Here is a 15,763-nt window from a genome sequence, read left to right on the forward strand (position 1 = left end):
TTCAGTAGGGCCAACAAAAAGAAAATACAATACTACCTTAATACAAGGACAAAATACAAATGCATAAATGAAGAGATGCTTCTGAAGGAAGATTCAATATTATAGAGGTGGACACCTTTATCTAAAATTAATTTGTAAATGTAATGCGACTCAATGGAATATTTTCTTAGAAATTTGACAAAATGATTTCAGTTCATCCCCCGACCCCATGCTGGGAATTAAACCCAGGATCTCAAACATGCTAGAACAATGAAAAATAAAACACATGTGTAACTTAGTGTTTTCTAGTTGCTTTTCTTTTTCTTTGCAGCTCCAAGGACGAAACCCAGGGTCTTATGCATGCTGGACAAGTGCCTTATCACTGTATTGCAACCCAAGCCATCCAGTACTTTTTTTTTTTTTTTTTTTTGGTACTGGGGGTTGAACGCAGGAATGCTTTACCACTGAGCTACATCCCCAGCCTTTTTTATTTTGAGAGAGTCTCATTAAGTTACTGAGCGCCTTACTACACTGCCTAGGCTGGCCTCAGACTTGCAATCCTCCTGCCTCAGCCACCCAAGTTGCTGTGATTACAGACATGTAGCATAGTGCCTGGTGTTAGTAAATTATATTCTTTAAAATAAAAAACTAAAACAAATTTTCACAATATATTTAACCCAATGTATCTAAAACATGGCACCACATAATCAACAACAGTTTAGAAAGCTATGAGACGTTTTTAAAAGGAATTAAATTCCTTTTTCCATATTAAGTCTTTGAAATCTGATGTGTATTTTATATACAACATGTGTGGACTAGTTGCATTTCAGGGGTTGGTTTTGTTATTGCTTTGTTTTTTGTTCTGGCAGGACTGGGGATTGAACCCAGGGCCTTACACATGGTAAGTATTCTACCACTGTACTACATCCCTAGCCCTAATAGTTGCATTTCAAGTGCATGTGTGGCTAGTGGCTACCAAATTGGACAGCACAGATCTAGAATAAATGCTAAAGAAATTTTAGAAAAGAAAAATATAGCCAATGTAAAATTAGATTCAAGTTAATTTGGTAAATAAAATAGATATTAAGTACCTTTTATGTGCCAGGCACTAACCACCAGGTGCGTTATAATCCTCTCATCATAAACTGTGATACAAACTATGAGATCTTTTATAATGGGGGACTGGTCAGAGAAGGCCACTTGAACAAATGCTATTTTATTTTATTCTTTAATATATTTTTTAGTTGCAGAGAGACACAATACCTTTATTTTTATTTATTTATTTTTATGTGGTGCTGAGGATTGAACCCAGTGCCCACATGTGCCAGGTGAGTGCTCTTCCACTGAACCACAAACTCAGCCCACAAATACTATTTTAAATGAGACCAAAAGGATGAGCAAAGGTTAGTGAGCTCTGTGAGGGTGTGGGGGTGCTGCAAGGAAACTGTCTAGGCAGAAGAAATCACATGTATAAAGAGATAAAGAGCCTGGGCTGGGAAGGAAGGATCGCTGGGAGCCTCATACCAGAGCAGGACAGGGCTGAAGGGAAGGGCAGAGCCCACATCATGCTGTCAGGGCAGGCAGGTAGAAATCAGCCTCATGAGCCATTTCAAATCAGTGAAAAAAAAAAGAATAATGATTAAAATAGATGCTGCTTAGGGAATATGAACAAACAATAACAGAATCAGATTTCTTATAGCATACCCTGAAATAATCTCTAGGAAAAGACAGTTCTAAGCACTGGAAGATAGATATGTAGGTTTAACTATGGAAGTAAGTTTTTTATATACCTAAAAAAAATACCTTTTGACCAAAAGAAAAAAAAATTATGAAAAATATTTTCCAACATATATGGCAGAGAATACAAGATTCATAAATCAATGAAAGTCATATATAATAATTGAAAAATCAGCAAAGAGTATTAACAGATGCTTTAAAAAAGAAATGAAAATATCCTTGCCTTTTAAACAGAGAAAAAATGCTTAATCATTTCATTTGTAAACAAAAAAATTAAGATGAGACAATACTTTCTCAAATTGGCACAACTTACAAAAATGCAACCCAGCTGGCACCTGACGAGAGGTCAAATATTACTTAACCTTATAGCATTTTCATGATACCAAGTGTGTAAATAGCAACTTGTGGAATGAAGGGGCAAAAGGGGGTGGGGGGCAGACGAAAACCAGGGGAAAAGGACAATAAAAAAGCATTTCTGAAGCAGAATGAAAAACCAAGAACACGTTCACAATGAGGCCTCCTCTCCTGTGTGAGCTTTTTATCTTCTCAGAAGTAGAGAATGATAAAATCACTAAGGGGAAAAATGAAACACCCTGATTAACACCCAAGAGGGATTCCATTTTTCTGCGAAATGAGAAACGAAGCACTTTGCTCTCCTCTCCCTTATACCAATGCTTCCTTCGGCAGTGACAATGAGATTCAAAGTTCCTCCCTGGAGCTGCTAACAAGCAACACTCATGAGTAAGCAGCTTCTAAAAGACTGGAAAAAAGTGAATTTATAGTTAATCTGAGTTCTAGGCACATTACCAGGCTACAGAGAGCAAATAGCATAATTCATCACAAGTTCTATACCCCATGACTGGACTTATTAGGCCTGGTTGGTAGTCCTGAGATAGAAGAGGTCAGACCTTTTGTAAAAGGGACTTCAAGTTCAAATATGATCCTCCAAGAGGTTACTCAATGGCTTCTGGCAGTTCTTGATTTCTTCCCTACATAGAATGCCAGAGGGCCTATACCTATGTTAGCTCAATTTTTAATTATCTTTTTAAAATATGCACATAGTAGAATTTCAGATTATAGTGGAAAAAAGTACAAAAACTGCCAAACTTTCCTCAATCTCAACCCCTTTTCCCACAGACAATCACTGGTAGTTTTGGGGTGCTCTTTCAGAGAAATTTAAACAGGTATTGTATTGGCCTAAACTGTTTTGTACCCTGATCTTAAGAAACATATTTAATATACCTTAAAGTCTTTCCTTAGCAGCATATACCCAATGACCCCACTTTTTCCAACTTCACAGCATTCCATGGATGGTTGTATCAGTGTTTTTAACCATCTTATATCAAAACAGGAAGCAACTTAAATAGCCAATTCAAAGCCAGAACAGCAACATACATGCCACATACATTGTGGCTTTCTTTTCTAACTTCTCAGAGGAATCATGAGGTTTTCATTTCAATAGTGCCAAATTATCCTCTATATAAGGTGGAAGCAACTAGCCTTTCACCAAAAACATGGGGAAGAGTCTTACCCCCCTACAAGTGCCAGCAATTGGTATTAAATTTTAACTTTTGCTGAACTGACAGGAGAAAAATGGTACCTCATCATTTTGATGTGCATATGATATCTTTTCTCATGTTTAATGGCAACCTAACTTCTGTCTTTGAATTGCCTATTCTTATCTTTGCCCACATCTGCCTTTTTCTTTTTAATTTTTTTTTTTAGTTGTAGATATACATAATATCTTTATTTATTTTTATGTGGTGCTTAGGATCGAACCCAGTTCCTCACATATACGAGGCAGGCACTCTACAACTGAGCTACAGCCCCTGCCCCATATTTGCCTTTTTTATTGAACTGTCAGAGTTCTTTGCAAATTAAGGAAATTAGCCTTTTGTCATATGTGCTGCAAATATGAGATTTAATTGTAGTCACTAAATGGCATAATAACTGGGGATTTAAATTATTTTTTCTTCCTTTTATAGGAAATATTCATTCAATATCAATCTCCTACTTATACAAAACCACAGGGAATTCAAAGATGAATGAGTCCCAGTCTTGTAGTTTGATCCAGGCTTAATGCAGGTTTCTCCCAACTCAAAGAGATATGGGAATGGAATTCATTTTTGATAATGCAGAGTAGTGATTTATATGAGTTTTTCATTTAGATTAAGTTTGCAGCTTCTTCAGAAAACAATAATGAATTTGATTATTCTGCTCACTAAAAACATCAGAATCAGTCTTCTTTAATTTAGCATATTAATCATAGGGCTTTCCCTCATATTAGGTAAAAACATTTTTGCACTTTAATTTAAAAAACAGGCACATATAAAATGAACATTTTTCTGTAGTACTATTAATACTTATTTTAACAATATTTATTTTGGTTTTGTTTGTAAAAACTATACTTTTGATAAAAACCAGAAACACTTCTTTCAAAAAACACCACATGGAGAGGACTTAGTTGAAGGGGTCTACTGGCTCCTCAGCTTCAGAGGTCTCTTCTGCTCATACAACCAATGAAGAGACCATCTTTCTGCTTTTTCAAATTTTTACTTTAGAATTATTTATTTTTCTTTTCCTTCCTTCCTTTTTTTTTTTCTTTTGGTAGTGCTCAGAATCAAACCCAGGATTCTACCATTGAGTCACACCTCCAGCCAGAATTCTTACTGTCTTATAAAGAAAGAGTATGAAGTCAAACTGTGGAAACAGCTTCCACCTCTCACACAGCTACTGCCGTGGCCATTTGAGGCTCTCCCTGGTCTTGTGGGTGGGTTTTGGGAAGGATCCTCTAACATGGGCAGTCCAATATTCTGCTTCCACACATATCAAACCCCTATACCAGTCTCAGAAACTAAAAAAAAGGAGATGACTGCTACCTCCAATCACATACCTTAACCTTCCTCCTTTTCCTGGAAAAGTCCTTTTCCAGCTTCCAACACTAGAAGATCTTTGGCTGCAAGGGCCCGTAAACAAGTGGCCAGCCTTGGGCTACAGAGCCCAACTCTTTGGACAGATGTCCATGTCAAGACTCCTAAATGAACATCTTGACATGTCAGTAACCACCAGTAACCACCAGGTACCAAATGCTTGATGCATATAGGCATGACTGAAAGACTTACCATGCTCACTGAACCTTTACCATCCCCCATGAAGCAGCCCTATTAAACCATTTTAAAGATGAGGAAACAGACTCTAAGGCCAATTTTCCCATGACTGTTCCGACTGCTGCCCAGAAGGAAGAACAGCAAATGAAGGCATTTTAGTAATATCCACCAAAATTACAAATGCACATCTCTATGAAAAAGCAATTTCAGCATCCTCTTTTTAGATCAAAATCACCTGTAGAAGTAAGGACTGTGAGCAGAAAACTCTAGTCCTCCTCCAGCTAAAAGTGCATTATGCCATCCATATTCACAGCTTTGATCCCTATTTCTCCCTCAGAGCCCCTTAATCCTGGCTCATTTTACCTGCTTTAAACAAAAACCATCTTCACATGTTAAAGTCTCAATTAATTAGAAATCACAGAACTAGGCTCAAGTGACTGGTCCTTTGGTGTTTAAAGGTGGAAGTCCCAAAGAGCAGATGCTTCCAAGAAGACACAGGGTTCATTCAGTCCAAGTTCAAAAGAATTCAAAGAAGCAATGGGCCTGTGTTCCAAAAACAAGAGCAAACTGAGGGGACTACCCACGAGTGAGCAAGTAGTAAGGAAGCCAAGTCTGATGGCACCAGAGGACAGCAGGTGGGGAAGCTAAATCACCAAGGTGAGTCCAGGGGAAGGTGGACAGCTTTAGAAGTAAAGTGACACACACTGGGTGGAGTTAAGACAGAATGGGCTCCAGCAAGAGAGAGGCCACTCATATACTGAGGCACTGTGGGCACAGCCACAGGGAGAGTGGGACTGGTCTGTCAATAACCACCTGAGCCAGGCCAGACATTCCTCCCACAGACCTGAAAAAGGTGAAGGAAAAGAGAACAAGGGCTGATGCAAGACCATATGGCAACAGGCTTAGTAAGTAAAGCTGCTTGAGATCTTTGCAAGATCCCACTCAAAAATTAACTACAAACGACTTCACCATGCCCATGAATGAGGACAAGACGCTGTTCTGAAACAGGACAAACAAGGAAATGACACCTCTAATGCAGGCTCCAAAGCTCTCTAGGAAGAAAGTACATTTTGCCTAAAGGAGTTCTGGAACAGAAAGGCATTTTGCAAACTATAATCTAGTCAACCATAATCTAACAGAAACTGCTCAAGTCTGGACATCAGTGATGAGAGCCCCTGCTCTTCCATCACCCAGTTCCTCCCACTGAGTTTGAGCAAAAAAAGGCAACAACCGCCCTTATATATGATGACTCCATAGGGTAACATAAACTAAAAAGTCCAATTAACAGAAACACAGCACCCTGAGTTTTCAGAGCTGTTGCATTAGTTTACCAAGGCCCTAAATAGTACCAGGGAATGTATGGAGGGTCCTATTAATACAATTATATTATTCATTATATTCTTATACCACTATTTTGAAAATATTTGCATATCACCAAAAAATAAATAAAACATGGGTTAATTTGTTTATCTTGACATAAAGGCCTTTCTAAGCATAACATAAGTTCCAGAAGCCACAAAGGCAAAGACAACATAAAAGCATGACAAAAACATACCTCCCTTTCCAAAAACACCACAAGATGAACGACATACTAGAGGAAAAATGCATGCATGTTTAACAGAGGGCTACTGCCCAAATTCTTTAATTTATAAATCAAACTGGGTGAACACAGAAAACCTACTGAAGAAAGGATACACAGTTCAACAAAACAAACAAAAACCAGAAAAAACAAAAAAAGACCATGAAGAGATGTTTTAACTTTACTCATGATTAAAGATATTTGAATTCCAAAAAGAAAAAAGACCTTTTTTTTTTTCTTTTTTAAAGTTCTGGAGATTAAACCCAGAGCCTCTAGTCAAGCGCTCTACCACTGACCTATACTCCAGCCCATGAAATACAACTTTTAACTCATCAGACTTGTGGACATTTTAAAAGAGCTGGCAAATGTAATCCTGAGAGATAACTGGGTAATATCTCTCAACACATAAAGGGCATTTACCTGTTGGTCCCCAAATGACAGCTAAGAATTGAGCCTTTAAATACATCATACTCACAAACTAGGTGGGTGGTGCACACCTATAATCCCAGTTATTAAGGAGACAGAAGCAGAGTATTGCTTGAGCCCAGGAGTTTGAAGCCAACCTGGGCAATTTAGGGAGACCCTATCTCAAAATAAAACACAAAAGGGACTGGGGATGTAGCTCAATGAAAGTACCTGTGTGCGCCACTCAGTACCATCAATAGATAGATAGATTTACTTACATATAAAACCCGTAAATATTCATTTATATATATAAATCCACATTATATATATAAATGTATATATATAATGTGGATTTATAACAAGGATGTCCAACTAAGGATTTTTCTTTGTTATAGGAAGAAAAAAAAAGGACCACCATCAAAAGGAGACTAGCTTTTTAAAAGAAAGAAAATAAATGAATTACAGTAGATGGGGTAGAGAGAGAAGATGGGAGGGGAGGGGAGGGGGGGATAGTTGAGGATAGGAAAGGTAGCAGAATACAACAGTTACTAATATGGCATTATGTAAAAATGTGGATGTGTAACTGATGTGATTCTGCAATCTGTATTTGGGGTAAAAATGGGAGTTCATAACCCACTTGAATCTAATGTATGAAATATGATATGTCAAGAGCTTTGTAATGTTTTGAACCAATAAAAAAAAAAAAAAAGAAAGAAAGAAAGAAAAAAGCAAATTGGATGGGGTCATACATTCCTGCAGGAGGAACACGAACCCAGGAGTTTGACGACTGGCTGGCCAACACAGTGGGCCCTGTCTCAAAAACAAAACTACAATGTTCATTAAAAAGAACAGATAGCCAGGTGCAGTGTTTTGTATATATATAACTTTTGACTTCCCCAAAGCTTTACAATTAATAGCCTGTTATTGATAGGAAGCTTACCCATAACAAACAAGTAGATTAACATGTTTTGTATGCTATATGCATTATATATAGTAAAAAGCACACAAGAACCTCAAGAGAACACTTTTTATCACTACATGCAACTTACTGGAGTGATGTGGAAGGATTAGTATTACACAATTATTTTAGGTGAATACTCCTAACACTTGAGCTCACTGCAATAGCAACAGGAGGTAGCTGTACAGTACATACTACTATTAATTTTATGCAGTTATGACTTAGTATTGCATCTTTATGTTTGTTTAGATTTATCTCAAATGCAAATGGTACCATGTGGTCTGTGTTTGTTTTAAGGGTTTTTTTTTGGGGGGTGGGGTACCAGGGATCAAACTCAGGGGCACTCAACCACTGAGTCATATCCCCATTCCTATTTTGTATTTTATTTAGAGATAGGGTCTCACTGAATTGCTTAGTGCCTTGCTTTTGCGGAGGCTGACTTTGAATTCAAGATCTTCCTGCCTCATCCTCTGGAGCTGCTGGTATTACAGGGCTGCACCACCACAACCAGCTGTTTTAAGTTTTTATACATTAATTTTTTTAATATTTTTTAGTTGTGGTTGGACACAATCTTCTTTTATTTATTTTATTTTTATGTGGTGCTGAGGATCAAACCCAAGGCCCTCCTCATGCTACGTGAGCGCTCTACTGCTGAGCCACAACCCCAGCCCCATATTAACTTTTTGTAATACATTTGTGGGTATTTTATGGCAGAGAACAATAAAATAAAGACTAGTATCTACATATTTACACATTCATGACATCTTTTTCTCATTTCTAGGCTACATGCTTTGTGAGGTTTTTCAAATTATTAAAATATAAAAAAAAAAATTAAAAACGTTCCATGAATGAGTGAACCCATGCAGTTCAAAAAGGTGTTACTCAAGGGTCAAATGTATGTGCTACTGAATCTGTTCTAGAAGGAATCACATAATATATTAACACTGGTTACCTTAGGAAGGGAAACATACTTCATTTTAAAACTTCTGATTTTTTAAATCACATAGTTGTATTAGTCTCATTAAATTTTATAAAAGACATAGGCTTTTCGCCTAAAAATAGTTTTTTAAACTAAAAAATCTAAAGAAAGATGGGCTACAAATGGATAATTTTTATATAAAACTAACAATTATAGAGACAGAAATAAAGAACTATGAGGAACAATGATAGGACTGATTACTTCTGACCAAAAAGATTTTTTAAAAATCAATAGAAATCTTCTTAGGCAAGATATTTTAAAACAGGGCCTTGCATTTCAAAAGGAACAGATCCAACACTCCAGACAGAAGTGGCAGGAGCAGAATGCAAGCGGATGGGGTCTGAGGTGCAATGAGCTGCATGAGTGGTACAAGAAGGGATGTGACAAAGGACTGCCATAGGGTGGAGGCCCTTGAGCACCTGGATAGAGAATGCAGGTGGGATTCTCAAGGCAGCCACTGTGAACGAGAGTCCAGAGGATTTAACAGGACTTTGGAGACAGGTATGACATCCACTTTGCGGAGGCAAGGAGCTCAGCCAGGACAAGCTGAGTTGAGGCTGCCTACTAAGGAGTAGGAAAGGTGGGGCAGGAGAGAAACAGATACTGATTGGGAAGTGACCAAAAACTGTACTGAGAATGGTGGTGAAAGATGATGTTCCTCAGGGAGGGAACATAGAAGAGAACTGGGAACAGAAAAAGGTGTGGTATTCTAACACAGTATCTGATGAAAAAATGTACCATTCATACTTAGCTCTCTCCTGAAACAGCATTTCCACTGACTAGTATCAAAAGTAAAACTATCAGCTGGACGTGAATGCACAGGCTTGTAATCCCAGCAGCCTGGAAGGCTAAGGCAGTAGGATCACAAGTTCAAAGCCAGCCCCAGCAACTTAGTGAGGCCCTAAGCAATTAGCAAGAACCTATCTCCAAAAAAAAAAAAAAAGGGCTAGGGATGTAGCTCAGTGGTCAAGCACCCCTGGGTTCAATCCTGGTGGTGGTGGTAACTCTGCATCATATATTCTGCTAGTGAGGAAACTAGACAATAAAAACTAGGAACATCTTGTCACACTGCTTACCCATGCTACAGAAAACTTACAGACAAGACAGGACTCTTAAATGTCACCTGGGCATGACACCCTCATGAAATTCTTGGGTAAATCCTTGGAATCATTTCCCCATGACAACCAGAATTAAAGCAAAAGAGTACAGACTAAGGGACTGGATGTGTGCTGGTGTTGTGAGTTTCAAAAGCCACAGAGCTTTCCCACTCTGACAGCTCTGAGAACAGAGACAGAGGGGTTTTTATCATGGGTCAGCTGATGTAACCTAAACCAAGCTAGAGACTCAGGATCCACGTAGTACCATCTTAGCTGTATTATTGGCTCTCAGCCTTTCCTGCTGAAGACCCTGAGGTATAGGACCATGTCTAAGAAAAGGCAAAATCTAGCAAGGTGGTTTATTCCCACCTAACCTGAAAACGCTATAATTTGTTTCACAAGATGCTACACTTCTTTTAAAAATATCCAGTTACACTTTCAAGAAAGGAAAGTACGGTTACAAATTTGGAAGTTGTTTAAGGCGCCAGGAGGTACCCATTATTCTCAGTCAAGATGCTCATGATTTCAAACCCAGATGCACCTGCTGGCTTCAGTCAGTCACTTGCTGACACCTGAGACACAGCTCAAACTAAGCTTTCTCCATCAGACACTGAAGATCCCTAATTTTCACTCATACAAAGTCTTTAAAAAAGACCACAGATTGAAGCAGGGAGATGAAAGGCATGGTAACAGCAGTAACAACTATATAAAAATAACTTTTCTAGATATTTCTGCCCGGGTCTAGATCAAAACTAAAATTGAGCTGTCATGAGCTACAATCTAATCCTTTGGAAAGCAGCAACAGCCGAATAGCACCAGGGCTGCACGAAACATTCTGGTGCTACTGAAACTCAACGCAAGAAAAAATAAAAAATAAAGAAAATGGCATTCTGTGATGGATATTCATGAAGCACTCATCCTAATTTAAAGGAAAACAAGTTTAGAGTTCTTACTGCATTAATTCATGTAAGCCTGAAAGAACATTTTTATCCAAACTGTTACATTTCCTACAAAGGCGTTAACATTCTCCAGGTCTGCTCAGATACACTAATTCTGAGAGGGTGCGATTTGTCTTAGTCAATGCAAAACATCAGAAGCTGCTTCAGAGCTTTCCAAGCAGGAGAGGAATGACCTCTTTACTTGCAATGGTAAGGACTGAGTTATTCAGCTCCTACTGTGTACAGTGCTCTAAGTAAGCTCTTTACTTGATCACTAAATCTTCCTGACAACAATGAGACAATTGTTATAAGTATTCCCCTTTTACAGATGAAGAAACAAACTGAGAGATGAAGAAACTTTCCCTAGTTCACTCAGCTAATTACTGGCTCAGCCAGGACTTGAACCTAGATTTGTCATTCTCAAGAGTCAGAACTCCTACCTCCTCTAAGACTTTAAGCTGGGCGTGTTGATGAAAGCCTGTAATCTCAGCAGCTCCAGAGGCTAAGACAGTAGGATTGAAAACTTGAGGATAGCCTGGGTGACTTCACAAGACTCTGTCTCAAAAAAATAAACAAAAGGGTTATAAAAAATAAAAAGGGCTGGAGATAGCTCAGTGGTAAACTGGCCCTGGGTTCAATCCCCAGCATCACACAAACACAAAAAAGCAGGGTTTTTACTGATGCAGAATTCTTAATGATCAACTTCAAGCAGAAAGAGAATTCTCATTTAAGGATGTACTACATGGATAAAGTCAGGCTAAGTCTGACACGGTAATAATTACAAGGTCACAATATATTATACTTCAAATGGTTTGCTGCCATTTCTCTATGAAATGTTCATTCTTTTTACTGTCAGTGAAGAAGGCAAAAAGATATTCCAAATTATTTTTCTTTTTGTTATGGGGTCTCACAAGGTTGCCCAGGCTGGCCTTGAACTCCTGGGTTCAAGCAATCCTCCTACCTTAGCCTCCCAAGTATCTGGGACCGCAGGTGTGTGCCACCATGCCCTGCTAGATGTTTCAAATTCTAATCACAAATTGAACAGCTTTGTTTCAGGTAAAAGGAACTCAACATAAAAATATTAAGGGTGCATTATCGGGGCACTGGACCTGGAAAATACATTATGCTCTGCCTCTTATGACAAAAGGATTAGAAAAGCTCACCTGGAATTGCATTCTTCCATGAGGTTTTCCATGCCATCAACATCAACCAGAAAATAACCATTAGAAACTTAACTGCGTTCAGTTGATGACCTTCACTAAGCTAAATTCAGCAGTTTGTCAGCTACAAAACATTAAATGGACAGGATTAAGAAGTTTGAAAAACATTAAGCAGAGTTTAAAGTAAAGCAACATGAAAATTAATGAGAATAAAATATAACTATGGCTTCTAGATTTATGATACTGACATTTTTGACAAGCGCTTCAACTGCAAGGCAGATACAGAGCCATGCTGAAATCTGTAACTCAGGGGATACAGCCTATGATCACCCCCCCCCCCCGATAAAACCATACCCAATGACAATGTATTAAGCAGTTACTAGATAATACAAATTTTACTACCTTGTTTGTATTTCATTTCATTTAAAAATTCATATGAAATCCTATGAAAGGGTCTTTATCATCCTACATACTACAAATAAAAAATGAAAGCTCAGAGACATCTGATAAATTGCTCAAGTTCACATAGCTAGTAAGTAGCCTTGCTGGGATTCAAACCAAGGTGTGATTCCAAAGCTGATAATCTTTCCCCACATCTTCTGACTGAAGAATTATGACATCTTTCTTTTCCTGTGATCAGGAATAAACATTTTAATGTTTGTAAGATTTCTGTACCCCAAGAATGAAAGCTGAAAACATCCACCTTGACTGGCATTAAACATCAGTTAAACATGATAGATAACACTAATAACTAAAAGAGCTTCTCCCTAAAATATATGTTAAAAAATTGTTTACCAACAAAAATCAGAAAGTATCTGAATACCTATTAAAAAAAAAAATACAGCTCCAACATCAGGTACTAGAAGGGCTCTGAGAGAAGTAGTAAAAACTCAGTGCCCTTAAAAAATCTCCCACTCCATTTGGGACAAGAACAAGTTCAATAACTAAGGAACAAGTGCTGGATCTGAGTGCCACAAAGGCATGGGGGTAGGGCAGTCAGGGAACATGCTCTGAAGGAAGTATGTCTTCAGCAGGGACTTGAAGGAAGTGAAATGGAGAATGTGCACAGAGGAGGGGAACAACAGGGGCAAAGCCCAAGAGGCAGTCATGACTTGGCTTCTGCTGGGGCCAGACTTGGAGAAGAAGCAGGGAATAAGGTTCAGGTGGATGAGGTGGGACTAAATCAAGGATAGCCCTGGGCAGATAGGGCACGCAATGGCTGGACACCAATCAGCTTTGAATAGTGGTATAACTACCAATGCCTCCTAGCTGATCCCCTGGCCTCCAGCCTCTCCCTTCCGGTTCTAGCTCACGAACCACCCCTTGTCTCCTGTCGCGCAACAGTGTCTTTAGAATAGTTTCAACTTTGGCCTACTGTTCAAGTTCTTTCTGGAACCAGCCCCAACCAATCTTTCCTCCTACCCCTCTCCTACATGAGCCCTTTTCTGCCAGGAGACTGGTCTAGTCACTAACTCCACAGGATCACTGGGCCTGACTCCTCTTTTCCTATCTGAAGCCTACTCATCCTTTAACACCCAGCTCAAATCCCGCCCCCTCACTAAGCCCTCCCTGACCACTGTGCCTACAGTGACCTCCATCTTGCCTTCTTAATTCTACTGTACACAGCGTTGTCTAATCAAAATTACCTTTTCACAGGTAATGTCTTGGCACCTAATGTAAAGCTATTTGGAGACTAAGTGTGCCTTCAATTACTTTCCCCCACCACATGGAACAGCATCTTGGCATTTAATAAGCAAGAAGGCGCTCAACTATTTTTTGACTTCCTATAGTAAGTTCGGCGTTAGCATAAAGGAAGGATGGGGGAGGGGAAACCTCTGGAGTCAGCGACCAGCTAAGAAACTGTTGCAATAATCCAGATGTGAAGCAAAGAGGGCCTGGACTAGGGAACAAAGAAAAATGGGCAAATATAAACAAAATGTTTGCATGCAAAAGCTCTGAGGAATGCGATTCACTAAAACTAGGGTGAATAGCAAGGGATGAAAGATGATAAAGTGAGGTTGGAAAACGCTGCTTGTAGTCATTTTAAACCTGTGTGAAACAAAAGTGAATTAAGTGGCTAAAAGTGCACATTTGAGGGGAAAAAAGTCTTCAGTGAAGCTGCCCAGTGTCTTCAACCAGGGACAGCCCTTCCAATTCCAGGCTTACACAGCGTAGCAGCGCTGGAACGGTCTTTATAATCCGAACCCTCCGTTCTCACGTGGGGAAACTGAGGCCCAGCGTGGAAAAGGCTTCCTGAAAGCCTTAACACAAGACTCCCTGACTAGTGCCGCCCTACAGCATGGCCACTTGGCCTCGAAGGACACTGTTTACAGCCCCCGGGCCGGTCCGCCCTCGGAATGGCAAGACCAACTGAGCGCCGAGAGTGACCACGGAGACCTCCGGGGCCAAGCACAACCCGCCGCCGCCTGTTTACCTGGAGAAAAGCAGTGGCGTGAGGCAGCCGCCTCTTGGCAGCCCCTCCCGGGGCGACCCCCGGCCGGCCAGGCTCTCCAGGGGCCTCAAACACCCAGACCCCCGCCCCCGGCACAACAGGGAGCAAACCCGGGGGCGACGTGCCCGGAAGCGGGGATCCCGAGACGCCTGGGGCGGAGGCTGAGCAGCCCAGGAGAGCCTCCTTCGCGACCCTCCGCCCGGTCAGCGGCGCCCGGGCTCCGGGGCCGAGCATGGCTGCCCCTTGGGGCGCGCGCCTGGCCCAAGCAGGTGCCCGGGCCTCCGACCCCGCCCGGCCTCGGCTCCCGCCAGCGCCGCCCGCCCACCCGCGGGACTGACCAGGCGCGGAGACGCCCGCCCCGCCGCGCCCAGGGGGAGCCGGACAGCGGCCCAGGGGCTGACCCCCGTCCTGCCGGCCCCGCCCGCGCCTCGCCCACCGCCCGCCGCCCCCGGCCGGAGCGCCTCACCTGCCCTGAGCGCCGCGCTCACATCGCCCGCCCGCGGCGCCCCCTCCGCCGCCGCCGGCGCCAGGCCCGTCCCCGCCGCTCCGGCTGCCGCCCCTGCCCGCGCCCCCCGCCCCCGGAAGCGCTTCCCGGCCCCGCCCACTCAGCGCCCGCGCTTCCGGGCTGGCGTGCCCTGGGCTAGCGGTGCGGCGGCTGGGCCTCTCGGTACCGCCGGGGTCCGGGATCTCGCCAGGCCCTTGCCCCTAGCTGTCGCCGCCGGCTGGCGGGCGGACAAGAGGAGGCAGCCCTGGCCTCGACCTCGGAGTCCCGGCTTCGGGAGGGGCACCGGCTCCGCGGACTGTGGCCTTCCGCCCGCCCTCTCTTCGGCGCCCTCTGCCGGCGAGAGGAGGGCTCAGCCGCGGGGCGCTCCTGGGGCTCCCAGACCCTTGGCCCGCCAGCGCTGGGGCTGCCCCTCCCACTGTAGCGCCTCGGGCACCTGCCCGCTGCCCGAGCCGCGCGGGACCGGCAGCTGAAGGCAGTAAGGTGCAGTGGTCACTTGTCACCCCGGGCAGGTTTTCTGTCTCTCAAAACAGACAGCTCGCAACTGGGGGTTATAAAACGCCGGTCACCAAACAAGCCCCAAAGAATGTCCATTTCCAGACCTTAAAGACACCCCAGTCTTCACACTTCCGGAGCGGGAGTGGGAACCTCACCTGGCATTTTTCTCTCAGTTTCAGACGAATTTAGCACCCTTTGAAGAGCTTCCTTTTGCGTTTGGGTGGACTCCTCAGCGTTTGTGGCAGAGATCTTCTTTTTTCTGACTTTGTAATAAAAATAAACTCTAAGAGTCAGAGATACCAGCTTCTCTGCAAGATCAAAAAGTGAGACTTTCTGATGCTACCTAATGCTTTACAAGCAACTCTCTCCAGG

At 42.0% G+C, this 15,763-nt stretch overlaps 1 protein-coding gene across 10 annotated transcripts in view; it reads right to left on the minus strand.

The window, feature by feature from the left end:
* Positions 1-15,079, minus strand: part of ZBTB34 (zinc finger and BTB domain containing 34) — a 77,387-nt gene extending 62,308 nt beyond the window's left edge. For 2 of the 10 annotated variants that reach the window (XM_081281971.1, XM_081281968.1), the window contains exons 1-2: positions 14,858-14,874; positions 11,943-12,063 (exon numbers count right to left, since the gene is read on the minus strand). Coding sequence is in view for 2 of the 10 variants with exons in the window: in XM_081281966.1 (XP_081138092.1) it covers positions 11,943-11,974 (32 nt within the window). In the remaining 8 variants the exon portion in view is untranslated. The other 8 variants (XM_081281972.1, XM_081281969.1, XM_081281966.1 and 5 more) reach the window with 7 other exon arrangements.
* Between the last annotated feature and the right edge of the window lie 684 nt (positions 15,080-15,763).

The sequence above is a fragment of the Spermophilus citellus genome, assembly GCF_964194105.1.
Source record: "Spermophilus citellus genome assembly, chromosome: 2".
Lineage (NCBI taxonomy): Eukaryota > Metazoa > Chordata > Mammalia > Rodentia > Sciuridae > Spermophilus > Spermophilus citellus.